Below are 18062 nucleotides of genomic sequence, written 5' to 3'. Positions count from 1 at the left end.
CTTCTAATCACTCAGAAAACAATGCAGGAAGTCAAGAAGGTCAGACAGGATGAAAAGAGATAACATGGGTTGACTTTTTCTCAAGTCATATTACCACCTGAAAGATGAAATGGATGCTCAAGGTGACCTGATCTTCAGAGGTGAAAGGATAATTCTTCCCAGACTGAAGCTTAGATTTTTTAACTTTTCACATCTGAAAGTGAATGGTCATTGCAGCTGAATGAGACAAATTTTCTATTGCCCGAGATCGAGGACAAGCCCTCCAGTTGCCGAGCAAGGCACCAATCATATTGACTCTCAGAAAGCCTCAGGTAGATTCTGGGCCAAGGTTAGATCAAATTTGCTTTGCCTAGAGGAGAAAATATATTTGTTATTAGTATTGATTTATTATTATCTCATGTACTGAGATACAATAAAAGCTTGTCTTGCATTTTGTCCAATAGATCAAATCATTACACAGTGCATTGACGCAGAACAAGATAAAACACTAGCAATGCGGAATAAAATGTAACAGCTACAGAGAAAGTGCAGTGCAAGTAAACAATAAGGTACAAGGTCAGAATGAGGTAGATTGTGAGGTCAAGAGTCATTTTATTAGACTCGGGAATCATTTAATAGTCTTATATCAGCGGGGTAGAAGCTGTCCTTGAGTCTTGTCGTACGTTCTTTCAGGCATTTGTATCTTCTACCAAATGAGGGGTGGGGTTACGAATAGAGATTGTCTAGTTTCTGGAGATATTCACTGGTGACAATTTTACAAGGCTCTCAAAGGGCTGGAAGAACACTGGAAGATGCTAAGTTCTGAGCCATCTAGCCTTCTACAATACCCTCATACAATGGATTACAACCAGTCTTATTGCAATGAAGTAAAATTCTATTCCCCACAACAGAAAGGCTGTTAGAAGCAGAAGTGGCAAAAAGAAGATGGGCATACTATCACAACAGAAATGACAAAACCTTGTCATCATTGAAGGTTGGAGGCAAAATGAGGGTGAAGCCCGTTAGGTGAACAGTAGATGTGGCATCAATACGGATCATGTTGTCATGTCAAAGGGAAAGGTCTCAGCTCAAGAAGACTATTGGAGACTTGCTTTATGGAAGAAATTGTGAAGATACTAAAGGGCACATTTTGTGCCATTTTGTGTTCCATGAAGCAGATTGAGAAGACTGCAGCTCTTAGCAATAGTTAGGAGAGAACTAGAACCGGGTGGGGATAAATGTTTGCTCACCAGTGTCTGGAGGACCTCTTACCAAAGCATAGAAAAGGAGACAGAAAAGTTCATTGGAATGTTTATTTTTTGACCTATTGCTTTGTTTTCATTATTTGAAGAATAATACTGTGACCACTGGAGTAGCGTGCATATGGCAAAGAAATACTGTCTTGTATTTTGTATTTAAATAAAGTTTTGGTTTGATAAAGCATGTTGCTATTTCGATTAACTATTCCAAGCAGATGGTGATACTGCTCCTTCCTGTATTCCTCAATCCCAATGGTTTAAAGTTACAAAATTCTGCAATATGGATTAAATGAGGCATAAATTAATGTTCAGGTTTACCTCTACCTGGGGTAAATCGGTGATATATTTACCATTTAAAATTATCTTTAGTTTTCTTAAGACCTTTTTTTAAATGACCTAGTCTCACTACTGCTGCTGTTCTGTGTTACCAGGGTCTTGCAATGAATCAGACAGTGATGACTCGGTCCCTGAGCTTGAAGAGCCAGAAGTTTCTGTTCCACTAGCTGGACAAGAACAGGTGCGTGGCATAGACATTAATGTGAATGCTTTAATTTGCATTGCTTTGATTGCTAATTGTATGAAGACCTTGCCCAAAACTTAGGGAATTTTGATATGTGGCCTGGGTTCATCTCAAGGGAAGTCTTACAGGTCAATCATGAGATCTTGGATGGTGGAAGCATCTGGGATCCACTATTTTTGTGGAAATCTCCTTTAAAGAGTTTTACACAAAATGGCTCCTTCAAGTCTCTGTTATGCAACATCTTGGAAATGCACTGCAGAGACATTGTGAATGTTGATATAATCATTGTTCGACCTTCGGAGTGGGAATAATTGCTCCATTTCACTGGCTCTGGGGAGGGTGGGGGCCAACATTGGTGAACCCCCTACCTCAGGTCCTGGGTGCTAGTGGAAGTGGACTGACAAGGCCTAGGTACAATAACAACTTTTAAAATCCACTTGGACATGTGCATGGATTAGAAAGGTTCAGAAGATTATATGCCAGTTGTTGGACAATGGCACTAGCCTGGGTGGAGCACCTTGATTGGCCTGAGCCATTTGGATCAAGGGGCCTGTTTCCATGTGCTATTTGTTCTAAGTCCAGGTGCTCATATCTCACCTTATATTTGCAATTAATTCTCAATTTTTACCTGACCACCTTCATGCTAGGTTTTTAACAGAAAATTAATATGGTCTTATTAGCTATAAGAAAAAACTATTGGATTGCTGTGAAAACCTGCCTGATTTATAAACCTCCTTCAGGGAGGAAATCAACTACCTGAACCAACCCAGCCTAAATGTGATTTCAAACCCATCAGTGTGGCTGGCGTAAAATTGCTTTTACAAGGAACAATTAGGATGGCCATAAATGTTAATATTCCTCTTGACATCTACATCCATTAAAAGAGAAATCAAAATGGTTGGAAACAGAAATTAATTTCTATCATTTGCAGAATTCTCTATTTTCCACATTATTGGAATAATGCTCTATCAAAAAACAAAGGATAGCCATATTTATTAACTTTGTACTTAATTGTTCCAAAGATTTGTTAGGATTAACTGGTGATGAGGGTTCAATGCAATGTAAAAACTCCCTGATGGGAGTTACATACAGGCCTCCAAATAGTAGCCAGGATATGGGCTACAAATTACAAAGGGAGATAGAAAAGACATATAAAAAGGGCAATACAATAATCATGGGGGATTTCAGTATGCAGGTAGATTAGTGCTGGATCCTATAAATTGGCTTTTTAGAGCAGCTTGTGGTTGAGCCCACTAGGTGAACGGCATTTCTGGTTTGGGTGTTATGTAATGACCCAGATTTGATTACAGAGCTTAAGGTAAAGGAATCCTTAGGAGGCAGTGATCATAATGGTGATAGAATTCATCCTGCAGTTTGAGAAAGAGAAGCTAAAAATGGATGTATCAGTATTATAGTGGAGTGAATAAAATTACAGAGGCACAAGAGAAGAGCTGGCCAAAGTTGATTGAAAGACGACACTAGCGTGGATGATGGCAGGACGCCAATGGGTGAAATTTCTGGGAGCAATTCGGAAGATGCAGGAAAGAGGCATCACAAAGATAATGAAGTATTTTAAAGGGAGTGTGAGGCAACTGTGGGTGAAAAGGAACTCTAAGGTAACAAAAGAAAAAAAGAAGGCAAATAATATAGCAAAAAATAGTGGGAAGGTAGAGGATTGGGAAGCTTTTAAAAAGCAACAAAAGGCAACTAAAAAACTATAAAGAGAAAAAAGATGAAATATGAAGGTAAGCTAGCCAATAATATAAAAGAGGATACCAAAAGTTTTTTTCAGATATACAAAGAGTAAAAGAGAGATGAGAGTGGATATTGGACTACTGGAAAATATTGCTAGAAAGGTAATAATGGGGACCAATAAATGGCCGATGAAATTAATAAGTATTTTGCATCAGTCTTTACTGTGGAAGACACTAGTAGAATGCTAGAAATTTGAGCATGTCAGGGGGCAGAAGTGAGTCTCGTTGCTATTTGTCAGGAAAAGGTGCTTGGGAAGCTGAAAAGTCTGAAAGTAGGTAAGTTACCTGGACCAGATGAACCTACATCCTCGGGATCTGAAGGAGGTGGCTGAAGAGACTGTGGAGATGTTAGGTAATGATCTTTCAAGAATCATTATATTCTGGAATGGTTCTGGAGGACTGGAAAATCGCAAATGTCACTCCACTTTTTAAGAAGGGAAGGAGGAAAAGGAAAGAAAATCATAGGCCAGTTATCCTGACTTCAGTGGCTGGAAAGAAGTTGGAATCTACTGTTAAGGATGAGTTTTCAGGGTACTTGGAGATGCATAACAAAATAGGCGAAAGTCAGAATGATTTCCTGAGGGGAAATCTTGCCTAACAAATCTGTTTGAATTCTTTGAGGAAACAGTAGGCAGGATAGACAAAGGAGAGTCTTGGATTTTCAGAGGATTTTTGTCAAGATGGTACACTTGAGGCTGCTTAACAATATAAGGGACACGGTATTACAGGAAGCATGCTAGCATGGATGGAATATTGGCTGATTGACAGGAGGCAAACAGTGGGAGTAAAGGGGGCCTGTTCTGATTGGTTGCCAGTGACTAGCAGTGATCTACAGGGGTTGGTATTGGGACCACTTCTTTTCACATTAATGTCAATGATTTGGATGATGAAATTGATGGCTTTGTGGCCAGGTTTGTGGACGATGTGAAGATTGGTAGAGGGGCACATAGTGTTGAGGAGGTAGGATGTCTGCAGAAGGACTTGGACAGATTAGGAGAATTGGTAAAGAAGTGGCAGATGGAATACAGTGCACGGCCTTACACTTTAGTACAAGGAATAAAGGAGTTGACTATTTTCTAAATGAGGAGAAATCTCAAAAATCAGAGGTGCAAAGGGATTGGATATTCTTGCGCAAGGTTCCCTAAAGTTTAATTTACAGGTTGAGTCAGCGGAAGGAAGACAAATGCAATGTTGGCATTCTAGTCATCACAAAAATGAATGTAAAAGCAAGGATGTAATGCTGAGGCTTTATAAGGCATTGGTCAGACTGCAATTGGAGTATTGTGAGCAATTTTCGATCCCTTATCTAAGAAAAGATGTGCTAGCATTGGAGACGGTCCAGAGGAGGTTCATGTTTATGAGAATGATACGGGGAATGAAAGAGTTAACATGTGGGGAGCGTTTGATGGCTCTGGGCCTGTACCTGCTGGAGTTTAGAAGAATGAGGAAGGAGCTCATTGAAATGTATTAAAATATTGAAAGGCCTAGATAGAGGAGGTTTCCCATGGTGGGGGAGTCTAGGTCCAGAGGCACAGCCTCAGGATAGAGGGATGCCCCTTTAAAACAGAGATGAGAGGGAATTTCTTTAGCTTGTGGTGGTGATTCTGTGGAAGTAATTGTCACTATGGCGTGCAGGCCTAGTTGTTGAGTATATTTAAGGCAGAGGTTGATGGATTCTTGATTAACCAGGGCATCAAAGGTTACGTGGAGAAGGCAGGACACTAGGGTTGAGAGGGAAAATAAATCAGCCATGGTGGAATAGTGGAGCAGACTCAATGGGCTGAAAGGCCTAATTCTGCTCTTATGTTTTGTGGTTTTATGGTCTAATCATACAGGGTGGTTAAAATTTCTTATTACAGGAAGAAATGTGAGAAAACAAAAGCTTATTTTTAAAGAACAGAGAAAATCAAGGTGAGATTTGTGTGACTATAGAAATGCACAGCAAACAGGCCCTTCGGCCCATTTTGTCTGACAGAACATGATGCCAAATTAAACTCCACCCATCTGCCTGCACATGGTCCATATCCCTCGTTTTCTGTCTGTTCATGTGTCTGTTTAAGTGCTTCCTAAACATTGCTCTTGTATCTGTTTTTACCAGCTCCCAGGCACCTTCCGGAGGGTGGTGGGGTGAGTGGGGGGGGGCAGGTGGGAAAACATGCTTTGCAAGTCCTTTTTTAAACTTTTCCTCTCACCATATATCTGTGCACTCTGGTATTTGATTTGTTCACGCTAGGGAGAAAGATGTGGACTATCCACCTTTTCAAAGCCTCTCATAACTTTATGAAGTTCTATTAGGTGTTCCCTCAGCCCCTGATGCTCCAAAGAAAACAAGCCAAGTTTGTCTTCCCTCTCCTTGTCGCTAATACAATCCAGTCCTGGTACCAGCCTGCGAACTGCTTTTGCACCATCCCCAAACCCTCTATATCTTACCTATAGTGTGAGAAAATACTATAATTGCATAAAATAGTCTTAAATTTGGTCTAACCAAAGTCTTCCACAGCTACAATATGACTTCCCAACCTTTATACTCAATGCCCTGATCAATGAAGGTAAGCAAGCAAAACATACTCTTTAACACCTTGTGTCTCTATTTGTGTTGTCACACTCAGGGAGCTATTCACTTGAACCCCAATATCCCTCTGCGTCTTATTTCTCCAAAGAATTTTGCTATTTACTGCATATTTTCGTTTTGTATTTGATCTCCAAAAGTGCATCACTTTCCACTTATTAAGTTCCGTCTGCTATTTCTCTGCACAAATTTCCACTGAACCACTGTATAGCTTGCTACAGTATACCCTTTTATAACTTTTCTTGCTACTCACAATGCCAAAAGTTTTCTAATCACTGTCTAACTTGCCAATCTGACAGTCCACACATTTATTTATACTTTATGATATATGTTCCTACGGAGGACTCAGCACTGATCCTGGAGGGACCACCACTAGTCACTGACCTCAAGCCAGAGAAACACCCCTTTGCCCAGTACTCTGTCTCCCATGACCAAAGCAATTTTGAATCCAATTTATCAAGTCTCCGTGTGCTTTAATCTTCTGGACCAGCCTAGCATGAGGAATCTTGTCAAATGATTTACGAAATTTCATGTGGATAACTTCCACTGCCATAATTTCATCAATTATTTTCATCACCTATTCTAAAAACTCTGTCAAATTTGTGAGGCAGGGTCACCCCAGCTGACTATTCTCTATATGTCCATGCTTTGCCAAATACAAATAAATTCTATCCTTGAAGATCTTCTACAGTAATTTCTCCACCACTGATGTAAAGCTTATCAGCCTATACTGTACTTTGCTGATTTGTCCCAGTTGCCCTTCTCATATAGAGGAACAACACTGGCTACCTATCAGCCCTCTGGCACCTCGCCTGTGTCTAAAGAAGATACAAAGATATAGATCTGTTAGACTTTCAGAAGGCTGCAATATTAACTCAGGAGGAAACTACTCCCAAGATCAAGAAGTGTCAATAATAGTAAGATGCAGATACAAGGTGACTGAAAATCAATGAAAAGAATTTTTCATTTTGCATAAAATGCTCTTATGATCGAGCCTGCACTGCCTAAATCGCTGCTGCAAGTAGATTCAATACAACTTTCAGAAAGAAATTGGATAAAATCTTGGAGGAATTACTGCCAAACTGCCCTTGCTGAACTGAGGTAAGCATTCCTCCAAGACGCCGAAGATGAATTAATCTTTTAAAAAGCTGGCAGGAAATAAAGCAGATACAGGGGCAGAGTTTGTAAATGAATCAGATTTGGGATAGAAATTTGTCCTTGTGAAACCTGATAAAAATCAATGGAACTGAACATCAGAAGCCAAGTATGACACACAGCCGCTATTTATATGAGCAGCAATTGGATTTATTTGAATATTTGAACTTTTCTAAAGGGTATCTGTGCATACTTATTCACAACCATTGATCCACCATTCCATTTTAATATATTTCCTTTGCACTTCTGTTCCAAATCTTTAATGACTTGAGTGTGTTGCTGACTATTGTCTACAAAATTCCAACTGTGCCTTAACTGGTGATTTCTAAGAGTTTATCATGATTTATTTGTTCTGTCCTTGCGTTAATAAAACCAAAGATCTTGCATGTGTGTTTAGTAGTCTTGTTGTTTTCTCTTGGTGTGTTCAGGGATTCCCAACTCACTCTGATCTTCCTCTGTAAATAGGCAAGTTAAACATGTGACTATGTGTGTGTCTGTTCTTCCTCATGCAGTGCACATTGGTGATAATATATGGCAGTCCATATCACTGCGGGAAACGAGGGAACAGCGGGGTTCAGGATTGACACATCTGTGCTGTAGCTGCCCTGAGAGTGACTATGGCCGCAGTGGAGGATAATACGTTTTGCTATAATTAACCCCCATTCCTGTTATATCTGAATAGGAATGGTTGATGTTGGTACAGCAAGGCTACTTTGTCTACATCAATGGGATGATAATCAATGTCTCTGAAAATTAAGTACAATTCATTCTTTTTGTTTTTTTGGAAAAATATTACTTGTAGTCACAGTTGGCGCAAGCGGTGGGGATCGGTGATGAGCCTGTGAGTAAAGCTAAACAGAGCCGCAGTGAAAAGAAAGCACGAAAGGTGAGTCAAAATGTGCCCTTAGACCAGGGGTTCCCATCCTGGGGCGCACCGACCCCTCGCTGAATGCTAGTGGTCCGTGGCACAGACAATGTTGTATAGCTGTGCAGATAGGCATGCAGCTAGACGGAAGTGTTCAGATTTGCTGTCAACATGCAGCTATCAGTACGTGCGGTGAAAAGCCATGTGCCAAGACACAGATCTGCAGACACAAATATGCTTTGAAAATTGCCTGTATGGACATGCACAGATATGCATATAGGCTTGTGAACCTAGACTTGCATGTAAAGATATCAACAGGCATGTAAGTACCTAGTTGTACAAGTATGGACATGAGCAAAGTGAATCATCTATGTTTGTGGAGACACAGGAACGAGTATGCAGCATGTGTATGTGTGGGCATATGTACATGAGCAGGCACAAAGGTGGACATGAAGGTAGATATATGAACCAACAGGCACCTGGACATTTGTAAAACATAGATGCATTTATCTACAAAGATCTTGTACATTAATAAGCATGAATACTAATATTTAGTTATGCAATAGGAATAAGATAGTATAGCAGTTCTATGACTGTAATTTGACAATCACTCAGGAAACAAATTTTAAAATGACAAAGCATCCTAGCCTAACCTACAAATACCCTGTCATTAATATTGGAAGACTTAGGAGAATATTTACATTTTTCAAGAATTTCCATGGGTTTGTTTGGCGAGAGCTATCTGGCATGAACCTAGATATGGAAGTGTAGTCACATGAAATGAGATACACCTTCATATGGTTAGATAGGCTTACTCACAGAATTATACTGTCCACTAATGGCACAGGTACCTCCATCAGCTCCTTGGGTATGAGTTATTCTTTTACTTGTCGTCAGCTCCTGAGTGATTACTTCTCCACACTAAACATAGTTTTGGAAGAAGCACCAAGAGTAACAAGGGAGATTCTTTGAATTTCATAGTTACCAATAAAATACAATGTTTTGGGAAATGGTCTAGACTAGAGGTTTTCTGCCAGGAATTCACTCTAAATAAGTAACCCACAATACATGGATCAATGCAAGAGTTGAGCTGCATGTTGGTCTCAGAACTTAGTAACTTTTGAATCCACTAATCAATACTTCATATCAAATGCCAAGAGGAAAGTTATTGAACAAATAACAATTTGCATATGGATTTTAAAAATGTTTTATAATAAATATTACCTCTCACTCTGACTTTCTCTGCTCTTTTTTTGACCTGTAATTAATCATTTCCCTCTTATCTTTCACTTCTTCCTTTCTCTCCCCCTTCTCTGTCTCTCTATATTTCTCTCACTGTTTTATGCACTTTTTTCACCCATCTGTGATATGTTGCTTTCCATTTTGATACCCCTATTGTCTCACTGCTCCCTCATCTTTTCTGCCTCCCTCTACAATGGCCCCATCTCGCTCTCTCCATCTAATCCTTCCCCTTACTTCCCTTCACTGTTGCTTCTTGTTTCTCTTTTTTGCCCTTTTATATTCTCCTATGATCATGTACGATCTACCCATGTGTCACCTGCATTTCTCTTTCACTCCATTATTCATTCCTTCTTTCTCTTATTCTTTGTCTCTGTTTCTGACTCTCACTTCCTCTCTTTTACTCGTCTACCCCATCCCACCCCACAAATTCTCTCCCAGGCTATGTCCAAGCTCGGTCTGCGACAGGTACATGGTGTAACAAGGATCACAATCAGAAAGTCTAAAAACATCTTGTTTGTTATAACGAAACCAGATGTTTTCAAGAGTCCGGTGTCTGATATCTACATAGTCTTTGGGGAAGCAAAGGTAAGGATCCATTAGTAACTGTCGATAATTGGGTCCTTTAGTATCATTGACTGCCAACTGTTTAATTAAAACATGGGGATTAGATATACGGGAGGCTCTGCTCTGTATTTGGACTTGTCAAATTATGACAGAAAACCTTACTATGTATGAGCTCTGTTTTGTAACTGTCCTGGGGACTTCAGTGAGATGGGGAGAACATGGGTATACAGCTGCATTTTCCACTAATTGGAGATTGTGCTGTCACTGGAGTAAACTGTGGCCAAATTGTCAACTTCTCTGAGTCTTTGTTCCGTATCCCTAAAGAACTTCATCCATTAAAAGAACACCAGCCTCAGTCTTGACTGTTTTATTCTGGTTGTTTGGTTGAGGTGCTGAGAGTGGGAACGCCCATATATCTAGTAAGAAAAAGTGAACAGATTAGGTCGGTAGCCTCCTATAACTGATTTGCCATTCAATAAGAGCAAGGTTAATCTTTCAGTTCTGCACTGTTTTCCTTTTATTAATTCTATATCCCTTGATACTCTCAGTATCCAAAACCCTTTTAGTGACTGAGCTCTACAGGCCTGCTAGTCAGTGAATTCCAATGATCCTCAACCCACTGGATGACAGAAACTACTTCTCATCTGCCCTGAATAGCCAACCCCTTATTTTGATGCCGCTACCCAGTGTCATCCCAGTATCTTTACAATTAAACCCTGTAAAACTGTTTTATGTTGTATTGAAATGGGATGTAGAGAAATAACTAAGCTAAGAAAGTGGATCAGTGTCTGCCTTTGCAGAAGACAGAGATGTATTGGTTGGAAGTGGTCTCATCACTGAGTTAGAGTTACAACCTCAGTCTTCAGAACTGCTTCTGTGAACTGGCTGAACTTCAGAGAAATAATTTTCATTACAATCATTAATTGGAACTCCAAAGTGGCCATTAAAGATCCCAAGGTGCTAATAAAAAAATGGAGAGTTTGTTTGTGCCCTCTCCAATAACTTTATTATTACAACCTGTGTCTTCAAAATCAGATTTTTGACTGATTTATTTTATCGCCATGTTGTGCGTAAGTTGATGTTTTGTTTATACTGACAAAACTACAGAAGTACTTCAAGAAATCTTGGGTTCTTAATAGGTGCTTTGTAAACATAAGTCTTTCTCCTGCTTTCTCTTTTTCCAGATTGAAGATCTGTCCCAACAGGCTCATAAAGCAGCTGCTGAAAAGTTCAAAGTTCCTATTGAACATGCAACTTTGATCCCTGAAACAACTCCAACCCATAGCATTAAGGAGGAGAGTGAGGAAGAGGAGGTAAAATGCTTCTGCATCATTTTGTGTTCAAACGTTGACCATTACAGTCATTAGGGCACAAACCAGTATCACCCTTTCCTTCCCCACTTTTGTAATGTACAGTAATCTCACGTCACAACAGTCTCGGGGAAATACCATTATGAAACTTGCTCCTGACCTTTATTGTAGCTTTTACCAATATTATTATTACCTTAGCATACTAAGGAGTAAGTTCTTTGTAGAATGATTGCAAGCAATGACATAAATTAACTTAGTACCTCATGAGAAGGAATGAACATCGAGATGTAGTCATATGAATAGTATCTGTGACATGACAGCCTCTTTGAGCTTCTACAGATATTACCTAACATCAAAATACTGCAGTTGTTGGAAGTCAAAGTATACAATGCTGGAAATAATCAGAAGGCCAGGTAACATCTTTAGAAACAGAAACGGAGTTGATGTTTCAAGGTGATGTACTTTCCTCTTCCTGATGAAAGGAGTTCAGTTTGGTGTTGATTCTATCTCCACGGATGCTGCCTGACCTGCTGAGTACATCCAGCATTTTCTGTTATTGTTCCTGTTATTACCCCACAGTCACAATTGAATCTTTGTACTTTGATATTCTTAACTAAAGACCTGATATAAAATGCGATTCTAAAATGAGTTTTTGAAACCAAATGGTTTCCATAATTATCCTTTGATCATTTCTAATGTGCTGACTACGAAAGGCAGTTAAATCTTAACGGACTCATTAAAACTGAGGAAATTAGGAGTAAGAAGAAAGGACTCAGGGTGGGGATGATTAATACCCTGTCAAATCTGACTGCAAAATTAATTAACTAGATAAAGACATCAACATAAGGCGAACAAATAGACTCAAGGCAGTCAAACAATGGAAAATTTAAGAAAAGGCGGAGGCTGGAATTCTGAAATGAAAATGGAAATGCTGAAAGTTCTCAGCAGGTCAAGTGACGCATCTAGAAAGAAAACAGAGTTAAAGTTTCAGGTTAACATTCTGATGAAGGGTCTTCAACTTGAAATGTTAATTTTGTTTCTGTTCCAAGAAATGTCAAACCACCTTACTTGCTGAGTGTCTCCAGTATTTTCTGTTTTGAGTTAGATAAATGAAGAGGATGATAGAGTTCACAGGGGTGTTAGGAGATTGAAAATAAATGACTTGGTTCTGCAGCCTTTTCTGTCCTATAAATTCTTATCTGTCTGTGACAGCTAGAACATAGATCATAGAACAGTACAGCACAGGAGCAATGTTATGTTGAACCAATTAAATTAGTAATCAAACAGTTAACTAAACAAGCCTTTTTTTTTGCCTACACAATATCCTTCCATATTCCTCACATTCATGTGTCTATCTAAACATCTCATTAAAAGATTCTAAAGTATCTGCCTCTAGCACTACTCCAGGCAGTGCATTCCAGGCACCCACAACTCGCAGTGTGTTTAAAAAAAGAAATAAAAACCTTACCCCTCATATCTCCTTTGAAATTGCCCCCTCACCTTTAAATGCATGCCGTCTTGTATTAGATATTTTTCAACCCTGGGGTAAAGATATTGTCTGTCTACTCTAACTATGCCTTTCATAATCTTATAAACCTCTATCAGATCTTCCCTCTGCCATTCCAGAGAAAGCAACCTTAGTTTCACGTGCCTTCTCATCCAGGCAAAATCCTGGTAAACCTCTTCTGCACCCTCTCCAAAGCCTCGACATCCTTCCTATAAAAGGGTGACGGAACTGTATACAATACTCCAAATGTGGCCTAACTAGAGTTTTATAAAACTGCAACATAACTTTCGAACTCGATTCCTCTACTAGTAAGGGCAAACATACTATATGCCTTCTTAACCACCCAATCAACCTCTGTAGCCACTTTCAGGGAACTATAAACTTGGACCCCAAGATGCTTTTGTTTATCAGAACTGTTAGGGCTCCTTCTCTTTACAGTGTACTGTTTCTTCACATTTGGCCGTGTTAAACTCTATCAGCCATTTCTCCGGCTAAATATGCAACTGATCTATATCCTGCTGCATTCTTTGTCATTCTTCTATGCTATCTACAACATCACCAATCTTTGTATCATCTGCAAATTTACTAACCCACTGATATAAATGTTTGACCAGGTAATTAATATATATCACAAAGAGCAGTGGTCCCTGTACAGATCTCTACGGAATGCCACTAATCACAGACCCCCAGCTAGAATAAGTCCCTTTGACTACTACCCTCTGTCTTTTATGGACAAGTCAGTTCTGAATCTAAATTGCCAATTCATCATGGATCCCATGTATCTCAATCTTCTGGATGAGCCTCCCATGAGAGACCTTGTCAAATGCTTTACTAAAATCCATGTAGACAACATCCGCAACTCCTACCTTCATCAATCACCCTCGTCATCTCATCAAAAAAACTCTATCAAATTAGTAAGACAGTCTTTTCCTGCACAAAACCCTGCTGGTTCTCCCTAATTAGGCCATGGTTTTCAAAATACTTGTAAATCTTATCCCTAATAATTCTCTCCAGTGTCTTCCCTACAACTGACAAAAAACTCACTGGTCTATAGTTTCCAGGATGATCCTTCTTGAATAATGGAACAACATTAGCTTCTCGCCATTCTTCCAGGACCTTGCCTGTGGACAAGATAATATCAGTTAAGGCTCCCGCAATCCCTTCTCTTACTTTGTCAATAACCTGGGGTATATCCCATCAGGCCCTGGGTGGGGGGGGGGGGGAGATGTTTATGCTCCTTAATCCTTTTTAAGAGTCCCAACACTACCTTCTTCTTTACCTCAAAATACCCTAGCATAGCAATGTGATCAGCACTGATCTCCCTATTGTCCATGTCCTTCTCCTTGCTAAATACTGATGTTAAGTACTCATTAAGGACCTCACCCATATCCTCCACATCTAAGCCAATTTTCTCCCTTTTATCCTTGAGAGGTCCTACCTTCTCCCTGGTTATCATCTTGCTCTTGATGTATGTACAGATTGCTTTGGGATTCTCTTTGATCCTACTTGCCAAGGACTTCTCATGACCCACCCTGGCTTTCCTAATTCCCTTTTTGAGTTCTTTTCTGCCTTTGTTATAATCCTCAAGGGTTCTGTTTGATTCTAGCTTCTTACTTTTACTTAATTTTCTTTTTTCTTCTTGACTTAATTTATCACCTCTGTCAACATCCAAGGTCCTCTTGTCTTGCCATCATTATCTTTCCTTCTACTGGAATATACCCGACCTCTCTTCTGTGCATTTTGTCTTTAAATACCCTCCAGATGTCAGATATGGACTACCTAAAAATAAACGTTCCCAATCAGCTCTCCCTAGTTCCTGCCTAACGTTTTCTTAATTCACCCTGCTCCAAATTAATGCTCTACTGCAAAGTCCATATTTATCTTTATCTATAGCTGTCTTAAAACTTAAGGAATTATGATTACTATTCCCTAACTATTCACACACTGACAGGTCGGTCACCTGGCTAGGCTCATTACCCAACACCGGGTCCAGTACAGCCACCGTTCTTGTTGGACTATCTACTTATTGATTTAAGATACCATCCTGGATGCACCTAACAAATTTTGCCCCTTTTAAACTGCTTGCCCTATGAGGGACCCAGTTGAAATGAGGGAAGTTGAAGTCCTCCATTACAACAACCCTATTGTATTAACACTTTTCCTTAATCTGCCTACATACCTGTTCATCATTGTCCCGGTGGCTGTTGTGGGGGCCTGTAGTACAATTCTATCACCTTCCTATTTTTGAGTTCTACCCACGCTGACTCAGTGAATGAGTCCTCCATGATCTCCCCTCTGTGTGTCACATGTCCATCTGAGTTATAGAACCCAGGAAACTCTTAATTTAATATTATTTAGGCTTGAAGGTTTCACCTCACCTTTTTAGAGCATCAAAGATAGCCACATATCTTTATTTATTTATTGAGATACAACATTGAATAGGCCCTATTGACCCTTTGAGTCACACTGCCCAGCAGTCCCCTGATTTAATCCTAGCCTATCACGGGACAATTTACAATGACCAATCAACCTACCAACTTGTACGTCTTTAGGCTATGGGAGGAAACTGGCGCACCTGGAGGAAATCCACGTGGTCACGGGGCGAACGTAGAAACTCCTTACCAACAGCGGTGGGAATTGAACCCTGGTCGCCTGTACTATAACATGTCATGCTGTCAGATAAGATTTAAAAGATAAAGACTGCAGCTGACATTCCATTTGTATACAGTTCTCAAAGGACTTGAATTCATTGCCGTGGCATATTTTGCTGGTTTGGATTCCCTCAGATGAAGGTAAGAGGGGAAACAATTCTCAGTTTGGATGACATGGTTTCCTATGCTCCACAACGAACAAAGTGAACCCCAGGGTCATTGGGAAATACCAAAAGGTGCTTATTCCAGACTGGCAGTAATCCTTGTTGGGGAGGACCCAAGAATGAAGAGGGTTGACCGTAATAAAGCTGTAAAATGTAGCAGCAAAATTAGGCTATTGAATCTGCTCCACCATTTGATCATGGCTGATTTATTTCCCTCTCAATCCCATTCTCCTGTCTTCTTCACTTACTTTTGATGCCCAGACTAATCAAGACCCTATCAACCTCTGCTTTAAATATACCCAGCGACTGGGCCTCTACAGTCATATGAAGCAATGAATTCCACAGATTTGCCACCCTCTGGTTTAAGAAATTCCTCCTAATCATTGTTCGAAAGAGACATCTTTCTTTTACTTAATGACTGCTTCACAAGTGAGGTGCATTGGGAGCATGGCTACTATTGTAACCAATTTGATGTAGTTACATCAAATTAACAGCAACATGATGATGATTAAGTCTTTTTTATATATATTGCCCAGACTTGAACATTTTCTGATTGGACCATTATAATCTTTGCCATGTGCTTACACTTCAGCTGGATGAAACGGGACTGGAAGCGAGAGACATAGAGCTGGTAATGGCCCAGGCAAATGTCTCAAGAGGCAAAGCTGTACGAGCTCTCAGGCACAACAAGAATGATATTGTTAACGCTATAATGGTGAGATACCCTGGAACTTCTAGTTTTGTTTTATAGCTGTCTTTGTATTTACTCTTTTCTTTTAAACTATCTTCTTACTTCCTTTGAAAAAGGTGGCTTGCTTTAAGTGGGTTCAGACACTCTTTCTGACTATTCCCACTGGACCTAACGTTGAGTTTGCCCCTACCCAATCAGGCGAATCTCCCATCCCTGCAGGTTGGAAGAGCCTTGAGTGAGAAAAGCCTGTGGCTGTCCATTCCATTGTCTGAAAGAGAAATAAATTTGCCACATGTGATTGAAATCTAAATTAAACATTGTGACTGCTGCAGCAACAAGTAACAAAAACTGTCACTTTAAACAAATAAGTTGTTTTTGGAAGTTCAGCAGATTCATTAATCAACCTCTGCAGCTAGGAACTGGAATCTGATACATCCTGGATTCCTTGACTCTAGTCAAACAATATGTGGTCTGCTATTTAAGCTCTCTCTAGCTTTAGTTAAATACTCAGTTTTTCCCATGAATTGACAATAAAAAACAGCCCTGCTGCCATTGCCCACTATTGGAAATATCTTTCCCCAGTGCGTGGGTAATAAACAGGAACCCAAGGGAGATCTTATCCATTGGCAGGAATGGTGGACTCAGGCTAGACCTTACTGGCATGGTGCTGACTAATTCCTGACATCCCTAGTTTAGAATGGTTACATATCTAGAGCCAGTGTGGAAATTTCAGCAGCTATGCATGAACGGATTAGATGGGGTCAGGTGTCAGGAGAAGTGGTGGAGGGATGCTGGGTGGCAGTGGTTGCGGTTGAGGAAGTGAGCTGACAAGAAGGGTCTCTCTACTTGCTGATGAGTCAAAGGAAAGAATAAGCAGCAACACACACCTTTAGCTTCCAATTCCCTCTAGATATATTCTCTGCTGGGCTTTCTTCCTCTGGTCAACATTAAACCTGGTTCTCTTATTTGATAGCTGCTCAGGAAGGCAGCTTTAAAATGAATATGGGAAGCTCCAGATATCACTACTAAAATGTTCATCAATGAGTGGGTTCCCTGCTTATTCATTTTACCTGTTGAGCAAGTTGGAACCAACTCTTTGGAGTCATATGGATGCGACAATCTGCTGAGTGATTATGTTTAATTATTCTGTTTTCTTTCTCTTCTAGGAATTAACAATGTAAACTGCAAAATGGAGATCTATTTCTATATATATTCGCTGGATATTATCAACATTATAAAGTATAACCAAATTGTAAATCATTCAAGTTTGCATCTGTAATACTGCTAATAAACTCAATCTATGGAAACCAAGCCAAGAGATTCTTTAAGTGTTTCTTTAAGTAATCACTGGGATGGAGAAGAGTTTTTCATGGGCTGAAAGCTCACCAGAAACATGTACACACATTGTAGAGCAAAGGTTCCCAACTTTTTTTATGTCATGGACACTCACCATTAACTGAGGGGTCCGTGGACCCCGAGTTGGGAACCTTTGGTCTGGACTGACATACTGAAGGGGTATTGGACTGCCAGAAGCACTATCTTTAGGTTAAGATATTAAATCATTTGCATTCTCAGGTAACTATAAATCTTCCCCAATAGTTGTAGAAGAGCAACAAGAAAATTTGCGGCATCTTGGCCTATTTTATCCTTTAAAACACCCAATTAAAATCCATCATTTGATCATTATCTCTTTGCCTTTTTATGGAATCATTTTCTTGTGGAACTTCGGCCAGCTTGTAGATGTATGGCTGTTCTGTTACAAGAAGGATGTGGAGGCTTTGGAAAGGGTACGGAAGAGATGTACCAGGAAACTACATGGATTAGAGGGTATG

The 18062-nt window shown here is 39.9% G+C and overlaps 1 protein-coding gene across 2 annotated transcripts in view; it reads left to right on the top strand.

The window, feature by feature from the left end:
• LOC140198941 (uncharacterized) overlaps positions 1 to 17532 on the top strand; it is a 64915-nt gene extending 47383 nt beyond the window's left edge. For both annotated transcript variants that reach the window (XM_072260234.1, XM_072260241.1), the window contains exons 4-9: positions 1670 to 1755; positions 8039 to 8122; positions 9782 to 9928; positions 11092 to 11220; positions 16132 to 16254; positions 17397 to 17532. In XM_072260234.1, the coding sequence (XP_072116335.1) occupies positions 1670 to 1755; positions 8039 to 8122; positions 9782 to 9928; positions 11092 to 11220; positions 16132 to 16254; positions 17397 to 17411 (584 nt within the window). In that variant the 3' untranslated portion in view covers positions 17412 to 17532. The remainder of the gene's footprint in view (positions 1 to 1669; positions 1756 to 8038; positions 8123 to 9781; positions 9929 to 11091; positions 11221 to 16131; positions 16255 to 17396) is intronic.
• Positions 17533 to 18062: the final 530 nt, after the last annotated feature.

Source organism: Mobula birostris, chromosome 1 (genome assembly GCF_030028105.1).
Source record: "Mobula birostris isolate sMobBir1 chromosome 1, sMobBir1.hap1, whole genome shotgun sequence".
Classification (NCBI taxonomy): Eukaryota; Metazoa; Chordata; class Chondrichthyes; order Myliobatiformes; family Myliobatidae; genus Mobula; species Mobula birostris.
This window is presented reverse-complemented; position numbering and strand designations above follow the sequence as displayed.